This window comes from Cotesia glomerata, linkage group LG4 (genome assembly GCF_020080835.1).
Source record: "Cotesia glomerata isolate CgM1 linkage group LG4, MPM_Cglom_v2.3, whole genome shotgun sequence".
Lineage (NCBI taxonomy): Eukaryota > Metazoa > Arthropoda > Insecta > Hymenoptera > Braconidae > Cotesia > Cotesia glomerata.
Window position 1 is genome coordinate 1,250,720 of NC_058161.1, and position 26,941 is coordinate 1,277,660.

Sequence of the window (26,941 nt, forward strand, 5' to 3'; positions counted from 1 at the left end):
AATTGAAAAATTAAATTTGTTTTTTTGCTTATTTTACAAATTTAGACAATCAAGAATATTTTATAACAAAAATTATTCAAAATTTCAATTATTTACAAAAATATAGCTCCTAAATAAAAACCCAAATTTTTAAGAGCGTTTTTTTCTCAACACTACTTTTTTAATACAATTGACAAAAAATCTCAAATTCTAACCAACCGATTTACTCAATATTTTCTATAAACCTTCTCAATGTATCCTTCTACAGCCCCAACTAATAAAAAAAAACTCAACATTTGTATTTTTAATATTAAAAAAAAATTCCCAACCTAAAAATTCGGCAAAAAAATTGTCTCTTTTTCCAAAAAATCTCATTTTAACCGAAAAAAAAAATTTTTTATTCAAATTTCTTTCTATATACTTCTAAAATATGAATATATAAATAGTCAAAAAATATTTATCGATTTTTCCAAGCTCTAAATTTGTCTCTAAAATAAAACACCCGTTCTATTTCTATATCCAACTAATTAACGTAAGTTTAAAGTTAAGGGGGAGGTATAACGACACCTTAATTGAATTAAAAAAATTTTTTTTGAATTTTCTTTATATATTTCTAAAATATGAATAAATAAATATTCAAAAAATATTTATCAATTTTTTCAAGCTCTAAATTTGTCTCTAAAATAAAACACCCGTTCTATTTCCTATATCGAACTAATCAACGTGTTCTAAAAAACAAACGGAACCTGATTTTCAATTTAAAATTAATTTCCACCGGATGAACATCACCAGTGAGCATTTCCGCACAAACAATCTTGATCAGCTAAACAGAAAAAATTCACCTAGTTTTTTTCTTCTATTTGGATAACTCTATTGTGAATACTCACAACAAAACAAGCTATTTTGTTCTATATTTGTTTTTTGCTCCGTTGTTTCTCTTTTTTAGTCTCTAGACGGAAGATAACTTTTTTCGCTATCTGGCTTCTGTTGTAATTAACTGCGGAAAACCGCAGATTCGGTGAACAATGCGACTTACATAAGCGTTCATTAAACACCCACACAAGCATGCCTTTATATATGCACTAAATATTGTATATTAAGCCATATCAAAACGTATTTGCGGTCGAACAGATCTATATGCGTATTACTATACAGTATTGGGTAAACTGAAGGCATTGAGACGTTATACATATGTAGGCATTGTTGATGACAAAATAGCAGTGCGTAATATTGAAGTAGGTGTTAGTATAACCATCAATACTGAAACCGCATGATCGTTCGAAACCATCAGACCATCACTCACAACCCCACACACCCTTTGCCCCACCGCTGACCTTCTGTTGACGGTGAATTTAAATCAACCCCAGCTGTTTGACTCCACACTCAGTTCCAGTGTTCTACTTCGTTCCATTCGGTTCTGGTTCATGGATCCCGGGTATCAATCTGAATAATGGGATTAAAGTTTGGTCGGGTGAGTGTGTGTATTTGCACTCTACGGTCTTGTGGCTTGACACGTGTTTATATATTTAATCGCTAAGGAATTTAATTTTTCGAACAATTGGTAGCAGTTTTTTACAATAAAAAATTTTTGAAAAAAATTAGGAATAAATTTTAACACTTTTCTGTGTTGATTTTGAAAGTCTGAAAATATTCTAAAATAATTTATAGTATATATTGATATGTACAAAACAAAATTACACTGCACAAATCTATGATTGTTCATATTTTTTCTTTTGTATATCTTCTATTTATGCTGTCATTTTGGGTCACAATCTTTCATATTGAAAATGACTATGTTTATGGTTTTACTTGTACTTTAATTATATTCTATTGTATTTTTGCCATCTGGCTTTTTGCTTTGGCATTTAAATCTGAATAAATAAATAAATAAAATTTAAAGAATTGACATAAAAAAGTGTTAAATAATCGGAACAAAAAATTTTGAAGTAAAATTAAAAAAAAAAAAAAAAAAAAACAAATTTTTACTGATAATGTTTATGAGCAGAAAAAAATTTATTTGAATCAATAATATAATTTTGAAGAACTTAATTGCCTTAAATTGAGTAGAAAAATTCTTAAAGAATTTTTTTTTCTCAATTTAAAACAATAGAATAAATAAAATTTGGCTTTAATAAATAATGACTTTTATTAAATTGAACTGTACTTTCTTAAACATTGACGACTTTAAAGATATAAGCTCATCTCGATGTTACACTCATTAAGAGCTTTCATTTGAGTACCCACATGCATTTTTCATATATTTTTCATATATACATATATATAATATATATTTTAAAGATATAAGCTCATCCCGATATTATACTCATCAAGAGCTTTCATTTGAGTACCCACATGTATTTTTGATATATTTTTCATATATACATATATATAAATATATGAAATATATGAAAAATTGATGTGGGTACTCAAATGAAAGGTCTCGATGAGTGTAACATCGGGATGAGCTTATATCTTTAAAAATTTCAATAGTTCACAAGATACAAAATTATTTATTAATTATGTATCTAGAGATTGAGAATTTTTTGCTAAATATAAAATCTCAGATTTTAAAATTGTAAAAAAAATTTTTTGTAAATTACTGATAGGTGATTTAAATAATTTATTTTAAAAATTCTAAATTTTTATAATAAATAGAATAAATAAAAATTTAATACTTTTTAATCTTTGGTTAAAATAAATTAATCTACTAAATTCTACAAAGACTTTATCCTCATAATACATTCCCGAACAAAGCCATAAATGTTTAATCGAATAATTAAAATCAGAGGGTTCTTTTACCTTAGAGCTTTTTTATCAGGAAAGTCAGGTAGTCGTTGTTAAAAAATAATTGAGATTTCTTTTTAAGTTTGTGAGATAAGAATTTTTTTTAAGATGAAATTAAGAATTTACATGACGAGATTTTAATTTAGATTGAAGTTTATTTTTATTTTTCTTTTATAAGTAAATGTTATAACTTATAAGTGTGACGTAAACCCAGCTGATACTGCAAGCAGCCGTTTAATCACACGTGATTACCTATTTTAATCGTAAATACAGACTTTCGGGGCACCCTAAGTTATATTCAGCAATTTTGTTGAGTAATGCTATATATATAACTCACTCACCCTGTAATAATTTTCCACTCGCATTATTCCGTTTCGAGCCGCAAAATTACATAAATCTTAATAAATCAATAGTATTCTAGCGGTGAGTAGTTTCAAGAAAAATGGACCGAGTTTTTTATTTAAAAATTTCTTTTTAATTAAAAAAAATTTTTTAATTTTTTCTAATTAATTTTATCGATCAAAAAAATTGTTAATTAATTTTTTTTTACTTGAACGAGTTTCTAAAAATAAATTTATTGTACAATATTGAAAAAAAAAAAAAAATTGATACAAAGTAAATGAAGAAAAGAAAGAGACTGTTGATGTTTAAAGAGAATCTAAAGAGTCTAATGAAATTTAAATTTAATTGAATAGCTGAGCGACCGCGTCATTGGTATGTCAATTAAAGCGTTTGTAGATTCAAATAAACCGAGTATTCCGAAACAGCGGAAAGAGTAATTTGTTTATTAAATAACAAACTTTATTTTGTATTTAGTTTACTCGAGGAAAACTTTATAAACTTTTGATAAAATATTTTTTTTCTTTATTTAATTAAATTATTTAATGCAATCTGTTGTCTTTCAATAATTGATTGGAACAGAACTATGTTTAATAATTTAACTTTTTTTTTCTCAACAATAATAAATAATAATAATAATCTAGGATGAGATTTATTCAGAAGTAATTTATCGTGTACTGCTGTAATTTCTGTTCTGTAATGTCTTTATAGCATTGAAGTTTATCTAGTTGCTTCGTCGAAACTCTGTTGTTAATTATGTCTTTTAGTCGAGGTCGCTTGTGTTTCATTTATGTTTCATTAAATTGTTTCTATTCATACCTTATTTTCTTTCATTCATAATTATAATTATTACTATTATAATTTTCAAAAATTAAAATTCTTAAGAATAATAAAATACAAGCAACCTTGCAATCACTATGTGACTGTCGTAACTTTTGAACTATAAATAAATAAAATGTTGCTTTATTAAATAATTACTTTTGTTAAATTACACTGTACTTTCTTAAATATTAATATTTTTAAAGATATAAGCTCATCTCGATGTTACACTCATCAAGAGCTTTTATTTGAGTACCCACATGCATTTTTGATATATTTATCATATCTACATATATATAATATATATAAATATATGAAAAATTGATGTGGGTACTTAAATGAAAGGTCTCTATAAGTGTAATGTCGGGGTGAGCTTATATTTTAAAAAATGTCAATATTTCACAAGATATTTTTTAAAATGCACTGTACTTTCTTAACTATTGACATTTTTAAAGATATAAACTCATCTCGATGTTACACTCATCAAGAGCTTTCATTTGAGTACCCACATGCATTTTTGATATATTTGTCATATATACATACATATAATATATATATATATATATATATATATATATATATATATATATATATATATATATATATATATATATATATAAATATATGAAAAATTGATGTGGGTACTCAAATGAAAGGTCTTGATGAGTGTAATATCAAAATGAGCTTATATCTTTAAAAATGTCAATAGTTCATAAGATATAAGTTAATTTCTTAACTATGTTAAATTGCACTGTACATTCTTAACTATTGACATTTCCAAAGATATAAGCTCATCTCGATGTTACACTCATCAAGAGCTTTCATTTGAGTACCCACATGCATTTTGATATATTTTTCATATATACATATATATATAAAATATATAAATATATGAAAAATTGATGTGGGTACTCAAATAAAAGGTCTCGATGATTGTAATATCAGGGTGAGCTTATGTCTTAAAAAATGTCTATTAAATTAAAATTATTATCATTATTTTGACAAAAATATTGAAGAAACGAAAAATTGATGACATTTTTCTTTGTAAAAAATTAAATTTTCTACAAAAAAAACTCTATAAATTTTTTCATATCTTCGATTCTTTCGATAGAATATTAAAAATAAAATGAATTAATTTTATAAAAATAAAAGCCAAAAACCTACTTACTACTTAATATCATCAAGAACTTGATATTAAAAGGCTAATCAGGGTATTAAATTCTTGGAAACTAAACTCCCGAACTATGTTCAACTGCAGCGGTTTCAGTTGCACCTCAGATTATTAAAACCACCTGCTCACTTATAGCTACTTAATAACAACTAATAATTTAAAGCTAAAAAATAACATTTCATGCGCAGATACTAATAACAAATAATACTCGGCATTAATCTAGCCCATTAACGACTCGCACACCCAGTTATTAAGGTCCATTAGTTAAATTTATTCTGCCACAATTTATATATTCTCTAATAAATCCTTTCTTATTATCATTACTCAAGCCTCTGAATTAATATTCCATCCCTAATCCCTCATAAATTTCGCGTTTCTAAAATTCATTTCCAACATTAATTACTTCCTACAATTTTCCATCAACTAAAAACTAAAAAATGCATCTTGCAGTGGACTTGGCGTGTGGATTTGAAGCATGAATAAGATAAAAAATAAGAATACCTGGCAAGGTACTGAGGGAATATAATATTTAGAAGAAAAAAATGTGTGTCTTTTACAGGTAGACCCGGTGGTTACCATGCGATGTCGACGCCGAGCCCGAGACTTCGACATTACAGGTCGACCATAGAAACCTTTTAAAATTAATTTATTAAATTAAACATAAAGTTTATTTTAAAGCGCAATAATAATTACTAGCAAGCAGTTATTGTTCTAAGCAACAAAACATGATTTATACACATGTCTGATTGATATTTATATTTTATATTGACCAATCTTTAATCTAAATCTCAATTTCTTAACATCATTTCTACAGAGTTTATCTGCATCCGCTTGGAATGACGCTGCGTCACGTTTAATTATTATTATTACTCTTCATTTTTAAAAATTTTTAAAAATTGTCATCTTTACTAATCTCTCTTCTGGTTTCTTAATTATTAATTGCAATTACAAGGCTAATTCATAATTTTTTATTTGAGAATTTTATTCAGCCGGGGCGAAATACTTCAAATACTTCAAATACTTCGGCTCGACTTTATTCGGCAATTTTTTGACAGATAAAATTAATTATTCAAAAAATTGCCCAGTTTATAACAATTGAAATATTTATTCAATAGTTAGTCAGCGCTAAGTAATTAATTTAATTGTTGAAATGTTCTCCTTGAAGCATGCCAAAAATTTGTTTACTAAAAATGTAGAAAAAAAGAATAGTGGAAAAAATTTAATTAATTTTTTTGTATTTTAATTTTACTATTATTAAATATATAAAACTGATTTTTAGACTATGTAATTTTTTACAAAATTAATGGAAAAATTCAATTTTTAACTAGGATTTATAAGAGTTTTTAATACCAAAGCCCTCTAGAGAATCTGTAAAAATTATATTATTTCTGAGACAGCAGCTATGAAAGTTTCAGTTAAAACCTTTGACAGTTTATAATAGTAAAAGATTTAAACTTTTTAATTTCGTTCTTACATTTAATATCTCACACTGTAATTTTTTGGTATTAATTATTTTAATTTCGATAACTGAGCTTGAGAGTTTCTCGAATTACAGGTTCAGCTGTTATAATTCACAGTATATTTATTATTACCGATACTTAGTAGCTGACACTTTAAATGTTATTCTTTCAATTAAGAATACATTTATTTTGATAAAACTAAAAAATTCACCGATAAATCGAAATTTCTAAAATTTAAGGTATTAACTATTAATTTATCAATAAATAATTTTAAAAATAATAAGTAACTTCTAGTTTAAACTTTCATCCAGCTAAAAATACATTTGAAGTTGTAAAATTAGGTATTTCCAATTGTCATTGCATTATTACAAGATGTACTCTCAATAATTACAGTTTTAAGTGTAATACTTGCAGTTTTTTCTACGAGGAACCTCTTTTCACTCTAAAAACTCTAAGTTTTCCTCTTTTTTCCGTGTAATTATTTAATTGCAACATTTAAATAATAAATATCATAAATTAACTGTTAAAATAAAAATTTTACTCTCTTAATGAGTATTTATTATAAATCAATTTTCATTTATAATAATTTAATTTTTTCCTAAATTTGTGTCCCAAAATTATAAAAACTCTCCACATAGTTTAAACTTTCATCCAGCTAAAAATACATTTAGTTGTAAAATTAGGTATTTTAAATTGTAATTGCATTATTACAAGATGTACGCTCAATAATTACAGTTCTAAGTGTAATACTTGCAGTTTTTTCTACGAGGAACCTCTTTTCACTCTAAAAGCTCTAAGTTTTCCTCTTTTTTCCGTGTAATTATTTAATTGTAACATTTAAATAATAAATATCATAATTTAACTGTTAAAATAAATATTTTACTTATAAAATAAATAAATAAAAAATAAATTTTCCACTTCTCTTTTTTCCGTGTAATTATGTTTTTAAAATCAGCTGAGCATGTCGTGTCAAATCCTAGTTACCAAATTTAAATTTATCGGCACACATCTTTGTCTCGTTTATTAAACCAGCACTGTTTAATTTTTGTAAATGTTTAAATTAGGTAATTTAATAATATTAAATAATAAAAAAAAAATAAATTGATAAGTTTTGTTAAAGTTTGAATCTGAATATTAATTTGAGTTTGAGTTTTATAATCTAGTGCCAGGGACAGAGGACACTATTCATTTATCCGGGACTTTTCCAGGACAATGACGGCCATCTGTTTCGTGTGTAACCTCCCGATACTGAGCCATCAAGTCGGCTTAGTGTGGCAGGGAGGAAATGGCTGGGATGATCTTATGCGCGAACAGGTCGAGGAATTGACTTTGAAGCATCGACTAGGTGAGTTGTGGTTGGTTCTTTTTAATTAATTAACATAATTTAATTTTGTTAGAGTTAATTAATAATTGTACAATTGATCTTTCATACCGTGTCGATAATTAGTTTAATTGATATTATTTTCAATTAATTATTCTATGGTTAATAATTGTTAATTAGTATCATTAATTATTAATTATTGATTGTCAATTGCTGGGTTTGACACTCGCAATTTTTTGTGATAAATGAATAATGAATTTCCGATTTAATTGGATTAATTTCAGCCGGGTCGCGACGTGACTTGAATTTAAGAGAGCGCCGAGGGAGTACGAAAAACTTTTGGCAATAATCTGAGTCATTTTTAGTGCTCAGTTGGAATTAATTTGGGAGAAAAGTTTGTTTTTTAGTGTGCCAATATGTTATTGTAGATTTATTTACTAATTTTTGAAAGTAGTATCAATTATTATAAAGAATTCTAAAAAAAAAAATTCGACTTGCGAGTAAACTATAAGAGATAGAAAAAAATCATGAGACTGTTTTTGTAGGAAGTTAAATTTATTTTCGAAAAGATTGTGATCATTTTTTTATACGTTCAATATTTTATCCAAAATTGGAAATTAAAAGTTTAAAAATTTTTTTTTATCTCACCAAAATGTTATTTTAGGTTCATTGTAATTTTTTCGCAATAATAAAGAGATTTTTTACAATTTTGATTGTACTGCCAATTATTACAAAGAATTTTAATAAAAAATTTAAATGTTAGTAAAATATAGGAGATACAAAAAAAAATCATAAGAGACTTTTTTTTGTAGAAAATTAAATTTTCTATCGAAAAGATTTTGATCTTTTTTTCATGTCTTCAATATTTCATCCAAAATTTGAAATTTAAAATTTAAAAAATTATTTTTCATCACGCCAAAATATTATTTTGAATTTATTGTAATTTTTATAGAATAAATAGTACAAAATTATTTATTATTTTTGAAATATCTTTAAATTTATTCAAAATTTTACAAAAAAATTTGAATTTCTAACAAGCTTTAGTAAATATAAAAAAATCATAAGATTATTTTCTTAAAATTTGATTTTCTGTCCAAAAAAATTATTATATAATCAAAGTTTCAATTTTTTATTCAAATTTAAAAATTTTTTAAATAATTTCTTGTCACACCTAACTATTATATTGGATTTATTGTTATTTTTACGCAATAATAAATCCAAAACTCTTAAATATTTTGTATTAAAATGACTAAAACTGAGTTAATATTAAATGTTTGATATAAAAATGATAAAAACTAAAAAAATCTAATGCAAGGAACAGGAAGAAGAGACTCAGCAGCCCAAATCGGAGCGCCACTATCTCCACCGAACGAAACCCAAGAATGTTCCCCGACCCACCATGGCCGTCGCCGTCGCTCGAGTCTTGCGGACATTTTGCGAGACTGGAGCAGCGGAGGGAGCTCGAACAAGAACAAATCGGGCAACAAGCTCTGTCGGCGAGAAACCCTGGCAGACATCGCGAAATCCTTGCCCTGGTCCCGTCAGCAAACCACCGATGGGCACGCTGCGAGTATGAGAAAGCGTCGCGAAAGCTCGGTCGACAGCGGGATCAAAAGCTCGGTCACCGGCAAGTCCAGGAGAGACTCGGCTATAAGTGATCTCAAAAATGACTTCGCGAAACTTTGGAATAAGAAAGAGCAGCCCCAGCAGCCCACTGTTATTTCTCCGACTCCGACTGGACGTCGAGGTTTGTTTTTTCATTGATTTAATTTTGATCTGTTTGATTTTAATTGACTAATTAATTGACTAATTAGTTGACTAATTAATTCAATTTGGACGGTCCAGGATCCAGCGAGTCGAGATACTCGCGGAGAGGCTCCGGGGAAAGCGCGAGGACGAGGCGGGATAGTGTTGTCGGCGGTCCGGCTGGGGAACGCAAGCATCAGTGTCGTCATCACAAACGCAAACAATCACAGCAATCTCAGATTTCCCTTGATGCCGGAGCTATTACACCAACCAAGTACTATCGGATGGATCAGAGGCCCAGCGCTTCTAGCACTGACAGCTCTGCTTCTGCTGCTGTTAGGTTGGTTTATTTTTTTTTTGTTTAATCAACGTCAGAGATGAATGAAGATACTTAGCAAGAGAAAAATTTTCTTTTGAAAAAAACTCTGATTTTTATTTTTATTTTTTACTTTAAAGATTTTAAAGAAAATTTTTTATTTAAATATTTGTCTGACTAAAGACAGATTTTACTACTTAATAATTTAATTTTTTTTATTATGAAATAAAATAATATTTATGTCTGACTAAATATTGATATTTCTACTTAACATTTTAAATTTTACTTTCTGTGAATAAATTTTTAAATTAATATTATTTTGATAATTAAAATAAATTTTTATTTAAATAAAACAAGTTTAAAATGCTAAATTACTCATAATTGCTTTAATTAATTTATCGCAAGTTTAATTATGTAAATAATAATTATATTTTTTAATAATTGAACTTTGAAACATTGAACCAAATTTTTATAAAGATTATTTTATTTTAAAATCTTGTGGATAAATTTTGAAGTAAAAAGTTAAAAATGATAAATTATTAAATTATTAACATTACAACATTCAATTAAATAATATGAACTTTTATATGGCCATTTTTAGAATTTTAAAACAAATATATAATTATAGAGAGAAATTATAAAAAAATTCTACTTGTAAAAACTAAAAAAAAAATATTTAAAATTTTTAATATTAAACTAAGAAAAATTCTCTAAATAAGCATTTTGACGATCTAATTAGCAATTGGTCTAACTCTTTATTTTTTAGAGGGTGATTTTTTAACATTTTGATGTAGTAATAGTTCGATTATAAATTATTCGATTTATTCAAATTATTTGAATTTACGGGAGTTAGAGACGAGACAATGCCGATTATATCGTATATATATTAGGGTGGCGCAAAAAAACCGACTATTTTTTTTTTTGAGTCTCGAGTGAAAAAATGATAGTTTTTGATGTTTTAAGAGCTCTCTCCAAAGGACAGCTTAAAAAAAATTTTTTAAGATGTCGCTCCACATTTTTTTAAATTTCAAAAATCATCAAAAATCGAATTTTTTTTTTTTTTTTAATTTTTTTTTCTCGTTACGGTATAATTTTATAGACCAAAAAAAATAAGTTTCTGAAATTTTCAGTTCAAAATTTAAATTTTGAAAGGTCACTCATAATTTTTTTTTTTCTTTAATTAGTCATATCGCCGACCTTGACCTTGCCGCGTAGGTTAAGATTTTTTCAAACCAAAAAGACCCCAACGTACCACTCCCAACACTTAAAGTCGGCGATATGACTAATTAAAGAAAAAAAAAAAAAAAATATGAGTGACCTTTCAAAATTTAAATTTTGAACTGAAACTTGCAGAAACTTATTTGTTTTGGTCTATAAAATTATACAATAACGAGAAAAAAATTAAAAAAAAAAAAAAATCGATTTTTGACGATTTTTGAAATTTTAAAAAATTTGGAGTGACCTCTTAAAAATTTTTTTTTAAGCTGTCCTTTGGTGAGGGCTCTTAAAACATCAAAAATTAACATTTTTTCACTTGAGTTTAAAAAAAAAAATAGTCGGTTTTTTGCACCACCCTAATATATATATATATATATATATATATATATATATATATATATATACAGGGTGTCCCAAAAGTCACGGACGCCATTGTAGCATCTGATGAAAAAAATAATTCTGAGACGAAAAGACCTTAGCCATTTTTCAATTAACCGTATAGATAATTAATTATTAATTAAAAATAACGTCTCTTTATTTGTTAGAAAGAGAGCGCCAGTGTCCAGTAAAGTATGTGCCAAACAAAGACACAACTAACTGTATGACTAACTAGTTTCTATAGCTACGTAGTCACACATATTTACTTACACATTCACACGTGCAAGCGTCTTCGTTGGAACGCACTTGACTTGACACTAGCGCTCTCTCTCTAACGCATAAAAGGACGTTATTTTAATTAATAATTAATTATCTATGCGTCTGATTAAAAAATGGCTAAGGACTTTTCGTCTCAGAATTATTTTGTTTATCAGATACTACAATGGCGTCCGTTACTTCTGGGACACTCTGTATATATAAATACATACATATATAAACTTTTGAACCATATGCATTTTCTGAATCCGCTGGACGAGCTGAGTCGAAATATAGCAAAATTTTTCAAAAGTTCCGTCATGAGGACCAATGCAATAGTTAGATTTCTATGAAATCTACTAATAACTAAAAAAATTCTTAATTTTAGAGAACACTTAGAAGCCCAAAGAAGCTTGTCAGAGCGGCAAGAATCAAAGAACTTCCTAACGCCGGAAACGAAATCCTTCGGGACTGACCCGAAGCCGCCGTCGATGGAGAACATTAAAGCGGAGAAAAACTACCTGACTTTAGAGCCGGGAATGAACACACCAACGATAATAATGTCATCTACGACGCCTCCGTCAATATCGCCCACTCTAAACAACTTGCCGCTGCCCGGAGCCTCGATGTCCGGCGGACTGAGTCCCGTGGGCTCCCCCAGCGTCCACAACACGCCCAGCCACCCTCTTCTGACGACCCGCCGCGACTCGACGACCCAGTGCTACTACGGCAAGGGGAAGGAGGTCTCCTCGAGCAAGCTGTCAAGATTGACGCGTCAGGCCGCCACGATTGACGAGTCGCCCTCGGGGCGACGCAGCAGCCAGCCCACGCTCTCGCCCGATCCGGATGACGGAGGTGATACTCTTGCATCTTATATCGCGAGCAAGAAAGCTATTTGAGGATCATAACTATGATTAATTGATTGGTTGGCTTGCTTATAAAAATAAACACTCTTTCAGGACGCAAAGCGAGAAGAGACTCGCTCAGTCCGGACTCGGCATCTTACTCCAGGCGAAGGGACTCCAAAAGTCATCTGAGTCCTGACAGAAATACTGCTGAGAAAAGAGACTTTAGTCCTAATAGACAAAGAAGACCTTCTAGATTACGCAGACAATCAACTACTATTATTGGACGGCCTGCTAGGTAGTATTTATAAATAATAATAATTATAATCAATTGGTTAATAATAGAAATATTAATTTGTGACATGGAGCCACTTTGTGTCTACTGAGAATTGAGAATTAATAAAAAGATGGGGAGTTTTTTTTATTTCTGAAGTATTTTATGTGGCTATAAAATTTTAATGTGAATTTTTATGAAATAATTATTGTAGTTATTAAATATAAATTTTATAATATGTTTTTATCCTGGTAAATAAATTTAATTTAATTTAAATAATTTATATTATTGAGAGAATAAGAAAAATTATGAAAAATATCCAGGATAGTCATATGATAAAATAGGTTTCTTAGTGAAATTTTGTGTCATTACAAAGGTATTGACTTTATTTAGGCGGCATTTGAAAATATCTCTAGATACGTAATTAAGAAATGACCTTGTATCTTGAGAACTATTGACATTCTTAAAGATATAAGCTCATTCTGATGTTACACTCATCAAGACCTTTCATATGAGTACCCACTTGCATTTTTGATATATTTTTCATATATGGGTGATTCTCTGTAAGGACGTCTTAAATCTGTACAAAATTGTCCGACCAAATTATTTTTGATTTTATCAGAAAAAAAAATTAACAAGGGCTACAAAACTATCAGCTTAATTATAATAAATAAACAGCCGAATTAATTTTTGCTTTTTTGATATTTGTCTATCTTTTGCCATATAACATGACAGGGGACTGACTGCCAGGGAACTGATTTTTTTTATCAAATTGATAAAAATCAAGCAAACTATTTCAATGCATTAAACTTTTTAAGTTCTCAATGAATGTTTATGGATTTAATTTTATAAATAAATTATAAACAAAAATAGCTGCCAGGGGACTGAGTTTTGAAGTGGCCCAGACACATATTTCCAGAACAAACGGTGCTTTGACACTAAATAAAATGGCGATAAAGCGCTAACAGCCCTACGGTTATTAACTTACGGCTAGTTAGATCCTTATAAACCTTACAAAAGGTAAAATAACACGCTAGATTTTTTTTTTTTGGCTTTGAACTTCTGGCAGGGAACTGATCTTAAAATGCCTGGGACAAACTTTGGTTTCATGAATTTAATGAAAAAAATTAACTTTCGGTACTTGTTATTGAAGAAGATTGTTAGTTAACTAATTAAGTTTATAAACATTATGGACCAAATTATATCTTATTGACGAATAACTTAAAATTTAATCTTAAAGTTTTAATTTTGGGACTGGGACAGCCCAGGTGACTGACATTTCGGTGGTTTATGAATTTATAGCAAAAAAACCAAAATTTATTCCATTTTAGTTTTCAATGCTCTAAACAGAAATGTTTTTTTACTTTCGTAAATTACTTAATAAATTTTTCTTAGCAACAAAATAAGAATTTTTCTAATAAAAAAATGCCTGGGACAGCAAAAAACATCCTTACAGAGAATCACCCATATAATATATATAAATATATGAAAAATTGATGTGGGTACTCAAATGAAAGCTCTTGATGAGTGTAACATCAGGATGAGTTTATATCTTTGAAAACGTCAATAGTTAAGGAAGTAAAGTGCAATGTAACAAAAATAATTGAGAAATGACCTTGTATCTTGAAAACTATTGACATTTTTAAAGATATAAACTCATCCCGATGTTACACTCATCGAGACCTTTCATTTGAGTACCCACATCAATTTTTCATATATTTATATATGTATATATGAAAAATATATCAAAAGTGCATATCTACGGTCTAATTAGTAATTTGTCTAACTCCTTATTTTTTAGAGGGTGATTTTTTAAAATTTTGATGTAGCCATAATTGAATTATAAATTATTTGAAAGATTCAAACCTAAATATTGTATCTCTATTAGATAATAACGATATTAAATGGTTTTTTAAAGTGATAATAAATTTTGAACTAATTGTTTTTTTCGTATAAATAGAAGATTCTCTGAAATGGAGTTAGACAATTTGCTAATTAAAAAGTCGATATGAGTACTCAAATGAAAGCTCTTGATGAGTGTAACATCAGGATGAGTTTATATTTTTAAAATATTTAATTTAACTAAAAAAAATATAAATTATGGAAAATTTTCATTATTAATTTTAAATAATAAATAATTTGTTTATTAACAATGCATACTTGTAAAAATTTGAAATGTTTATGTCTTGATATTAGCGAATATTTAATCAAAAAAATTCTTCCAGATCACCAGACAGTTCATCATGCTCCTCAAGAGACCCGAGTCCTTGCGCTCGAGGTCTTGGGAGCATCCAACACGCGCCAATTATCCGCCGACAATCTACCACAGAAGAAATTCTAATGTCCCGGGGATTCAGGCGCCAAAGTACCACCGAGGAAATGATAAGGTGCCGTAATTTCCGCAGACAGAGTTCTCAAAGTGACGACACTGTAAGTTTATCTTATTTTAATAAAATCCTTGCTTTCATTTTCTTCAAACTTCCTCCTCGATATTAATATTTACATAATAATTCAAAAAATAATTTTTTTCTATTTAAATCTCAATAAAAATTTCTAAAACAAATTTTAATAATTATAAAAATAGCAAAAAATTTTTTTATTTAAATTTCAATAATAATTTAAAATAAAAAATTTCCTAAAATATTTAAATAATTCAAAAAATAGCAAAAAATATTTTGTAAAATTTATTAAATGAATAAAAAGAAATAAAAGTTTTCCTAACATATTTAAATAATTCAAAAAATATCAAAAAATATTTTTTAAAATTTATTAAATAAATAAAAATTTTTCTAAAATATTTAAACAATTCAAAAAATAGCAAAAAAGATTTTCTAAAATTTATTAAATAAATAAAAAAAAATAAAAATTTTCCTAAAATATTTAAATAATTCAAAAAATAGCAAAAAAGATTTTCTAAAATTTATTAAATAAATTTTAATTCTAAAAATAGCAAAAAATTTTTTTATTTAAATTTCAATAATAATTTAAAATAAAAATTTTCCTAAAATATTTAAATAATTCAAAAAATAGCAAAAAAAATTTTCTAAAATTTATTAAATAAATAAAAAGAAATAAAAATTTTCCTAAAAACTATTTTACCATCAAGGTACAACGTTACCGCGGCCGAAGAGACAGCTCAGCTCAAATAACCGACGGAACCTTCCAATCGATGACGGTCGAAACATCGAGTACCTTTTTTGACAGCGGCACGCAAACAGGTAACCCTTAAAATCTCTATCTACACTTTCAAACCTTCCCGCCTGCAACCCTTATCCTCCCACGACTCACTTCTCAAGCTGGCTGCCAACCCCAATAGGAGTGAGTAGCAGCTCCTCCAATCAGTTGGCACTCTCCGATCTGCGCCAGCGCGAGTAGTTGACGCAAACAAACGTCGCTGCACGGCAGTCGTTGATAAAAACAGATCTAAAACCCCTATCATTTATATTTTCAACAATCCTCATTGTCAGTATGACATCCTCATGCCACCAAACCGGGTCTCGCTCTGTCTTTTCCAACTCTTTAAATTCATTATAAAAATCTATCAAAAATAATAGCGACCTCTTGCTTTATTTTTATTCTAAAACTCACACGTGACTTTTAAATTGTTTTAAAATTTTTTTTTCCAATCAGTGTCTAAAATAATGATCATAGCTATCAATATTATTTTTACTTTTATTATTATTATGATTATTATTGCTACAACTGTTATTGTTATTTATTAATCTGGTGTACAGACAAGACTCTTGAGAATGATAGTGACACTTCGATTTTTCATTAAACCACGCGGTGGGTGGTGTCCTTACTAAAGATTTCATTGATTTGACGATAAAATTATTATTTATTTATTATTATGTATCTTCGCGGCTGTTATCAGTGCAAGTGATTTTTTAAAAATAAAAAATTAAAATTAATTAAAAAATTAGAAGAATTTTTGTGCAGAAAAATGATTAAAAATTAATAAAAAAAATGTAGAAGAATTTTTATGCAGAAAAATGATTAAAAATAAAAAATAAAAATTAATTAAAAAATTTAAAAGAATTTTTGTGAAGAAAAATGATTAAAAATAAAAAATAAAAAATTTTGTGCAGAAAAATGATTAAAAATAAAAAATTAAAATTAATTAAAAAATTTAGAAGAATTTTTGTGCAGAAAAATGATTAAAAATAAAAATAAAAATAAAAAAAATAATAAATTTTTATGGGGGGTAAAAAGTAAAGTAAGAAAGTTTTGTGGGAGAGAAAAGGGGAGGGACTAATGAGGAGACGGATGTAGATGTTGATGTTAATTTAAATGTTAATGGGAGTGACGGAATTGTGAGTATGCTAAGGCTTTGATAGTGATAATGATAAGGTATTGCCGGTGATAAGGAAGGTATGCGCAAAATATCCTCGCGACATCGATCCACACCCCAAGGCCACGTGCTTCTCATTCGATCGGCAGCCTATCAATTCGACTCAATCTTGCTAGAGACGTTTCTTTATCTAGCTGGCAGGTATACTTAACTACCTTCTCTATTTTTATTTTTATTTAGCCTTTCATGTGTCACCCGGTGATTGTTCTGATTGTTATCGACCCTTGGTTTATTTAATAGACGGCCTTTACTGTCAATTTATTACTGTTTAAGCTCCAAGCTTTTGTGTTGTTGATTTTGGGAGGTAAATATTTTTTTAGGTTACTTTTGATGGAAATTTTAAGGGCAGAGTTTTAAAAGATTGCTTTTGAGAAGGTAAACTTAGAGATGATTAATTGAGTTAAGAGGGTTTTAAAAAAAATTTTAAAGCTAAAAGAAAAGTAATTATAAATTATTATTATGTGTGAGAGGAAAAAGAAGTTTTTAAGACGAGAAAAAAATTAAGATTAAAAATTTTTAGTTAAAATTTTGAGGCAATTTTTGTAAAGATTAAAAAATTACTGAAAATAATTATAAATTTATTAAATCAGAATTTAAATAGAAATTTTTAATTTTTTTTGATAAAAAAATTTATCTTGGAAATAAAAAATAGTATTTATTATTAAATCAAAGAAAATTGAAATTATCTCACTAGATTTTTGAAAAATTACAAAAAATTAGTTAAAAAAAAATTGTGTCTGACTAAAAAATGATTCTACTACTTACAATTCCTCTCTTCAATTTAAATCTATTTTTTACAAAAAGAAAAAATTAATTTTCTTCATGTCCGACTAAAAATTGATTTTTCTAATTAATAACTTATTTTTTTTTCAATTTTTAAATAAACAAAAAAAATTGATAGTTAAAATTTTTGTTTGACAATAAAATAATTCAAAGATTGATTTTTCTACTAAACAATCCATTTTTCTGTCAATTTTTAAATAAACAAAAAAAATTGATAATTAAAATTTTTGTTTGACTATAAAATAATTCAAAGATTGATTTTTCTACTCAACAATTTATTTTTTTGTCAATTTTTAAATAAACAAAAATAAATAATTAAAATTTTTATTTGACTAAAAAATAATTCTACTGTTAAATAATGTAGAGTTTAAATTGTTTATATTTTTTTCGTACACTTCCTGAATTTTAAATGTTTTTTTGGTAATTGAGGGTCTAAGAAATTTGAATTAGTTATTTATTTATTTATTCCAGGATTATTTTCCTGTTTATTTAATATTTGTTTGCTTTAAAGAATCTCAAGTTAATTTAAATTGAACTAATTTTGAATTTTAATTTTGATTTTATACCTTGTATTAAAAAAAATAAGCTATAATTGCATTGTACATACTATTTTTTTATTATTAAAAGCTTTTATAACTTTATTTATCTCTGTGGCGACCTTTCTTGCTAAAAACATATGTTTAATGCAATAAATAAATAAATAAAGAAATTTGAATTTAAAGATTAAAAATATTGGTAAAAAATTTATTTATAATTTTAATTATAAAATAATATAGATAATTTTTATCGTTCTAAATTATTAAATGATATTTAAAATTTCAAAAACCAGTTTCAAAAAATATTTCTAATTGCCAAGCTGAGTAGAAATCACTTTAAAAAAAAAATAAAAATCAAATCGATAGCTTAAAGTAATTAAAACAAAAGAGCTCATCAATTCCCGAGATAAAACGTGCTATAACTTTGTTTCTATTAATTAAAAAAGACTGTTTGGAGTGTGTATAAAAATGACCTATAAAGCGTACAGGAATAAAACACGTCGAATCTTTTTATTCTTCCCAGCATTCGAAACATTGAGTTAATCCGAGTATCAATAACAAGTAAACAAAACAAAACAATCGAGCGCTCAAATGTGTGTGTATTTTTGAATTATTTTACACAGAGCAGGATCATTATTCATCCACACGTCCAAGAAATATTTTATCGATACTGTTATTCTATACGCGGATTTAATAAATACTATTTGTATATTCACTTGCTGTTCTATACAAATGGTGTACTATACACTTGCTGTTCAATTCACTCTATATTTATTCCCCTGTATCATAATTATTTTTTTTTTTAATTAAAACCTACGTCTATTCCAATTTAACTTCACCCATTTCATTATCCTCAATCATAACTACCCGGCTCTGTTTAATTGTTTCATTAAAATTTTTAAATTATCTGCCCATCCTTCTTCCTTATTCGTTTTTATGTCCACACAAAGGAAATTAATTATTTAATTTTTAATTGTATCATTAAAAATGTGTTACTAAAAATAATTAAATTATATCGCGTCCCATGGGGCTGATCAATATTGACTAGTTCTACTTAGAAAATTTTTATTCAATATTTTTACGCTAATAGAAGAATTTTTTTTTTTTTTATTTAATTAACTTTCGTAATTTTTAATAAATTAGTTTTCGACAGAAAATTAAATGTAAATTTTTTCTCCATGAAATATTAATTAAAAATGAAAAAATTAATGCTTATATTTAATAAATAAATTAATTAATTGAAAATTTTAATAAATTATTTTATAAGTTTGTTTAAATAAATAAAATTTTGCTTTATTAAATAATGAATTTTGTTAAATTGTACTGTACTTTTTTAACTATTGACGTTTTTAAAGATATAAACTCATCTCGATGTTATACTTATCAAGAGCTTTCATTTGAGTACCCACTTGCATTTTTTATATATTTTTCATATATACATATATATAATATATATAAATATATAAAAAATTGATGTGGGTACTCAAATGAAAGGTCTCGATGAGTGTAATGTCAGGATGAGCTTATATTTAAAAAAATGTCAATAGTTCACAAGATATAAGGTCGTTTCTTAATTATATTAAATTGCATTGTACTTTCTTAAATATTGACATTTCCAATGATATAAGCTCATCCTGATGTTACACTCATCAAGAGCTTTCATTTGAGTACCCACATGCATTTTGATATATTTTTCATATATACATATATATAATATATATAAATATATGAAAAATTGATGTGGGTACTCAAATGAAAGGTCTTGATGAGTATAACATTAGGATGAGCTTATATCTTTAAAAATGTCAATAGTTCACAAGATACAAAGTCATTTCTTAATTATGTATCTAGAGATATTTTCAAATGCACCCTAAATACTTATCATAATAAATTTACTATTAGTGAGAATGACTTGAAACCTTGAAAAGGCATAAATTTAAGTCTAGACCTTTGCAATGACACTAAATTTCACTAAAAAAACCGATTTTATCTTATAAATATCCTGAAGACAAAATTTTTTTTATTCTCTTAATAATATGATTATTTATAATAAATAATTTCAAAAATTAAAAAATTTTTTTTCTGTAATTAAGAAAAAAAAACAATTTACGTCTAAAAATATTAGTTCTTTGAAGGAATACTCAAGAGAGCGGTCGAATAATGGGTTTATATCGAAATTCCGTAGCGTGTTGATGAAATTCCGTGATATGTATGCGGTTGATAGCTCCGGAGGAATTAAAGGAGCCAAATAAAAAAAAAACCCTTACCCTTGTCCTCCGCCACATAATAATGAATCAAATATAGCCGAGGGATATAAGATAAATAATAAAATTGAATATTATTTATAAAAATTCAAGATTTAATAATTCGATCGGAGTAAATTGTTTATTTGCAACAGAACCGTCGCCGCCTTACGACAACAATCACTATCACGAGGAGTGTCTGAGATGTAACAGCTGTGGCCTCAATCTCACGGGACCCAATCAGAAGAGAGCGAGACGGTGAGCAAACATCTTTATTTTTATTTCTTTTTAAATTTTAATTTATTGTCTACTTTTTTTTTTTTTATTCCAGTCCGTTGTCCTCAGGAAATTTAATCTGAGGTCTAGTTACGTACCTCGTTGTGTAATTGTTATGTAAAGGAAAATTATATTAAAAAATAAATTTTCTAAAGCTCGAAAAAAATCGAAAAATATTTTTTTTTATAAAAATTTTTTGTCATAATTAAAAAAAATTAATATAAAAAATTAAAAAATATTTTTTTTAATAAAAATTTTTTTGTTATAATTAAAAAAAATTAATCTTAAAAATTTTTTAAAATTTTTTCTAGGTTCAAAAATCAAATTCTCTGCGACCTGCACTTCGCGGACGTCGCGCTGATGGAGTGCTCGGACTTCATGCAGCAATTGCGCAGCTTTAAGCCTCAAAGTTTGGGCTGCGCAGTGGCCAGGCGAAAGTCTTCAACGACCCTCATTTTCCCTCTTCCGCCTCAGGCCTGCTCAGGTACATAATATGAATATACATATAAATAAATATACTTATAAAATGTTACCCTGCTCTTTACTGGCCCATTTACTTTTATTATTTCCATCCGAAACGACTTAAAAACTTTTAAATTTCGTTTCCCAAGAAAAACGAGCAACGGAAACAAACAACAAAACAGAGCTCGTGAAATTAAAGTACCGAGTTTATATCTAACTGCGTATATCAAAACTCATTTCTCAGTTTAAATATCTATCCAAGGGTATAAGTTTTAGAGTAAAGACGTCGGAGTTTGAGTTTGTGGGAGTTAAGCGAGAAAATACTTTGACTCATACACACAGACAATGTGCCACAGGTGGTTTGTACTCTATACTTTTATACTTCGCACAACTCTACAATAACGCTTTAACTGTATGCTTTATTATTATCATCATTTTATATTACATGTTACTTATTATAAATTAGTATTTAATAACAAATTATTTCTTAATTTTATAATAATTATAATAATAATAAAATTTGATAAAACTAAAATTTTACATTATTAAATAATGAATTTTGTTTAATTGCACTGTACTATCTTAACTATTGACTTTTTTAAAGATATCTCATCTTGATATTTCACTCATCAAGAGCTTTCATTTGAGTACCTACATGCATTTTTGATATATTTTTCATATATACATATATATATATATAACTATATAAAATATATGTAAAATTGATGTGGGTACTCAAATGAAAGGTCTCGATGAGTGTCATATCGAGGTGAGCTTATATCTTTAAAAATGTCAATAGTTCACAAGATACAAGATCATTTCTTAATAATATAGATAATAATTCTTATTAAAAAAATCTATATTAAAATAACACGGAAAAAATCTTTTTTATTTTTGAATTTTCATAACTTTAGAACTATTAGTCGTAAAATATTTTTGAGTAATAAATTCTCAAGAAAACTTTACGCTCTACTAAAAAGGTCCTCAGCAAAAATTTTCTAAGATCGATCGTTCTCAAAATATAAGCATTTAAATAAAATACTAATTTAGAATTTTTTAATTTATTTTCAAGAAGATAAAAATAATCAAATTATTATTATTATTAATATATGTTGCTTAAAATTGTTCGAATCCTTTCAAAAATGAACCACAAGAACCTTTTCTAATAATAAATTAGATTAGATAGAATAAATTAATAAAATTTAGAAGAAAAGACAAATCAATTAATGAAATGAAGGATCATGAATAAATAAATGAAGAATTGAAATTATATGGAGCAATGAAGATAAATCTAGTCGTTGGCGATTCACTCTAAGTTCGAATACCGAGCCCTGTTAAAAACAGCTTGGTGTTCTACCTTACAGTGACTTGACTACGACACCACTTCAGACAAAAGAACACGAGGAAGAAAAGAAGAAGATGGAAGAGGAATCAAGGGTCTTACGGAACAAGTGGTTGGCTTCTCATGGTCCACTCAGCTCTTTACAAGACTTGACTGTCCTGAGTGTTACGGGGTACTTAGTGCGCCTAAGTCTTCAATGGAGACACTAGGCTTAGGGTAAAGCCTTACCGACAAAAAAGCTCTTTCTTTTATGCTAATCCTGATCTTTATGCAGGCTTTATCGTCTATTCTTTTCCTTTTTGTTCTACTCCACTCAGGGAAATTTAAAATTATAACCATCGCGGTTAAAACTTTTCTTATGAATATTTTTAAATAATTACGGGCCTTTTCAGAGTCGCGAGGGTCGTCGTTTTCATATAATTGTTTTCTTCTTAACAATATTTTGATAAATCTTTTGTATTTCACTGTTTTTGTATTTTTATTTTACTAATATTATTAAATATAAAATAAACTGATTTTTAGACTATGTAATTTTGTACAAAATTAATGGAATAATTCAATTTTTAACTAGGATTTTTTTAGAGTTTTTAATACCAAGGCCCTCTAGTGTGAATCTGTGAAAATTATATTATGTATGAGACAGCAACTATGAAAGTTTCATTTAAAACCTTTGACAGTTTATAATAGTAAAAGATTTAAACTTTTTAATTTCGTTCTTACATTTAATATCTCACACTGTAATTTTTTGGTATTAATTATTTTAATTTCGATAACTGAGCTTGAGAGTTTCTCGAATTACAGGTTCAGCTGTTATAATTCACAGTATATTTATTATTACCGATAGTTAGTAGCTGACACTTTAAATGCTATTCTTTCAATTAAGAATACATTTATTCTGATAAAACTAAAAAATTCACCGATAAATCGAAATTTCTAAAGTTTAAGGTATTAACTATTAATTTATCAATAAATAATTTTAAAAACAATAAGTAACTTCTAGTTTAAACTTTCATCCAGCTAAAAATACATTTGAAGTTGTAAAAGTAGGTATTTCCAATTGCAATTGCTTTATTACAAGATGTACTCTCAATAATTACAGTTTAAAGTGTAATACTTGCAGTTTTTTCTGCGAGGAACCTCTTTTCACTCTAAAAACTCTGTTTTCCTCTTTTTTCCGTGTAATTATTTAATTGCAACATTTAAATAATAAAAATCATAAATTAACTGTTAAAATAAAAATTTTACTGTTTTAATGAGTATTTATTATAAATCAATTTTCATTTATAATAATTTAATTTTTTCCTCAATTTGTGTACCAAAATTATAAAAATTCTCCACATAGTTTAAACTTTCATCCAGCTAAAAATACATTTAGTTGTAAAATTAGGTATTTTAAATTGTAATTGCATTATTACAAGATGTACTCTCAATAATTACAGTTTTAAGTGTAATAATTGCAGTTTTTTCTACGAGGAACCTCTTTTCACTCTAAAAACTCTAAGTTTACCTCTTTTTCCGTGTAATTATTTAATTGTAACATTTAAATAATAAATCTCATAATTTAACTGTTAAAATAAATATTTTAGTTATAAAATAAATAAACAACAAATAACTTTTCCACTTCTCTTTTTTCCGTGTAATTATGTTTTTAAAATCAGCTGAGCATGTCGTGTCAAATCCTTGTCACCAAATTTAAATTTATCGGCGCACATCTTTGTCTCGTTTATTAAACCAGCACTGTTTTATTTTTGTTAATGTTTAAATTAGGTAATTTAATAATATTGATAATAAAAAAAAAATAAATTGATAAGTTTTGTTAAAATTTGAACCTGAATATTAATTTGAGTTTGAGTTTTATAATCTAGCGTCAGGGACAAAGGACACTATTCATTTATCCGGGACTTTTCCAGGACCTCTTTTTACTCTAAAAACTCTAAATTTTCCTCTTTTTTCCGTGTGATTATTTAATTTTAATATTAAAATAATAAATATCATAAATTAACTGTTAAAATAAAAATTTTACTGTTTTAATAAATATTTATTATAAATGAATTTTCATTTATAATAATTTAATTTTTTCCTCAATTTGTCTCCCAAATTATAAAAAAATTTTTTTTATATAGTTTAATAATAAAAAATGTTATTGATCAATTTCCAGATGAGTTCTGTAAAGAATTTCCCCACAATCTAATCCCGACCCCAGGATATTGGATCGAGTGCTCGCGGCCGCAAATAACATCGGACACAATTTGGGACGAGAGCGAGAGCGACCGTGATTTCACGGATCCCGAGCAAGTTGATGAGCAAGCGGAGCTTTCAATGATGAACAAGCGCCGAGACCTGTGTCTGTTTGAGGAGAACGAGCTCGAGGACGAGGATGTTCCCCGGAAGAAGACGACCATCGAGGAGCAGTGGGAGAAGAACCAGGGCTTCGAGCTGACCTCGGTCGAGCAGGAGACCTACGAGAAGTACTTCTACGGGTCCGAGCACTGGAACTACTTCACCAACGACGAGGACCTGGGCCCTGTGATCCTCAGCATCAAGCAGGAGACCATTAGCGGGCGCGATCAGTTCAGGATTCTTGTTAGAGCTATTAGTTACACCGTTCACGGGCTCATCCCTGCCAGCTGCGTTTTTGCTGATAGGTCAGCTTTACTCGCTTATTAATTATTAATTATGTTAATTTTTGGGGATTAATATTCCGCGTGAAAATCATATGCATCATGAATATTAATGCGGGATTTTATTGGTATCAATTTTAATTGTTCGACGGTACTTGTAATCTTTTTTTTTTTTTTTTTTGAAGAGGATTTGACTTAATTATTTATTGATTTTATTTCAATGTTAATTTATTAATTAATTATTAATCTCGGTAATTATAATTATGATCAATTATCATATTCATTGAATTTTTTTATTACATTATTGAAAATTAAGTGGGTAATTATTGAAATTTTGAATAATTAACTGGAAGTTTGATTGCAGTTGAAAGGTTTCATAATTTGGGATATTCTAAAATATGAAATAATTATTTTTGAGGGATTTTTGATGAAACTAATGATCCTAGACATTTTAAAAATTTTTTTGATAGGAACTCGCAACCTTGCAGTCACTGTGTGACTTGTGAACTATAAATAAATAAAATTTTGCTTTATTAAATAATGACTTTAGTTAAATTGCACTGTACTTTCGTAAATATTGACGTTTTTAAAGATATAAGCTCATCCCGATGTTACACTCATCAAAAGCTTTCATTTGAGTACCCACATGCATTTTCATATGTTTTTCATATATCCATATATATAATATATATAAATCAAGAAATATATGAAAAATTGATGTGGGTACTCAAATGAAAGGTCTTGATGAGTATAACATCGGGATGAGCTTATATCTTTTAAAATGCCAATAGTTCATAAGATACAAGGTCGTTTCTTAATTATGTTTAATTGCACTATACTTTCATAACTATTGACGTTTTTAAAGATATTCCCTATGTTTTTAAAGCTCATCCCTATGTTACAATTATCAAGAGCTTTCATTTGAGTACCTACATGCATTTTTATATATTTTTTTCATATATACATATATATAATATATATAAATATGTGAAAAATTGATGTAGGTACTCAAATGAAAGGTCTCGATGAGTATAATGTCGGGGTGAGCTTATATCTTCAAAAATATCAATATTTCACAAGATACAAGGTCATTTCTTAATTATGTTAAATTGCATTGTACTTTCTTAGCTATAGACGTTTTTAAAGATATAAGCTCATCCCGATGTTACAATTATCAAGAGCTTTCATTTGAGTACCCACATGCATTTTGATATATTTTTCATATATACATATATATAAATATATGAAATATATGAAAAATTGATGTGGGTACTCAAATGAAAGGTGTTGATGAGTGTAATGTCGAGATGAGCTTATATCTTTAAAAACGTCAATAGTTCACAAGATACAAGGTCATTTCTTAATTATGTATCTAAAGATAGAGTATTTTCGAATTCAGCCTAAATACTTATCATAATAAAT

At 27.3% G+C, this 26,941-nt stretch overlaps 1 protein-coding gene across 9 annotated transcripts in view; it reads left to right on the forward strand.

Moving 5' to 3' along the window:
• Nucleotides 1–26,941, forward strand: part of LOC123262373 — a 79,503-nt gene that overhangs the window by 41,181 nt on the left and 11,381 nt on the right. For 3 of the 9 annotated variants that reach the window (XM_044724538.1, XM_044724540.1, XM_044724546.1), the window contains 11 exons: nt 5,652–5,709; nt 7,761–7,897; nt 9,189–9,620; nt 9,719–9,959; nt 12,175–12,641; nt 12,746–12,929; nt 15,131–15,335; nt 16,012–16,123; nt 20,974–21,076; nt 21,406–21,578; nt 25,057–25,543. In XM_044724538.1, the coding sequence (XP_044580473.1) occupies nt 5,652–5,709; nt 7,761–7,897; nt 9,189–9,620; nt 9,719–9,959; nt 12,175–12,641; nt 12,746–12,929; nt 15,131–15,335; nt 16,012–16,123; nt 20,974–21,076; nt 21,406–21,578; nt 25,057–25,543 (2,599 nt within the window). Of the gene's footprint in view, nt 1–1,340; nt 1,451–5,651; nt 5,710–7,715; nt 7,898–9,188; nt 9,621–9,718; nt 9,960–12,174; nt 12,642–12,745; nt 12,930–15,130; nt 15,336–16,011; nt 16,124–20,973; nt 21,077–21,405; nt 21,579–25,056; nt 25,544–26,941 lie in introns of those variants that run through there. The other 6 variants (XM_044724544.1, XM_044724543.1, XM_044724541.1 and 3 more) reach the window with 4 other exon arrangements.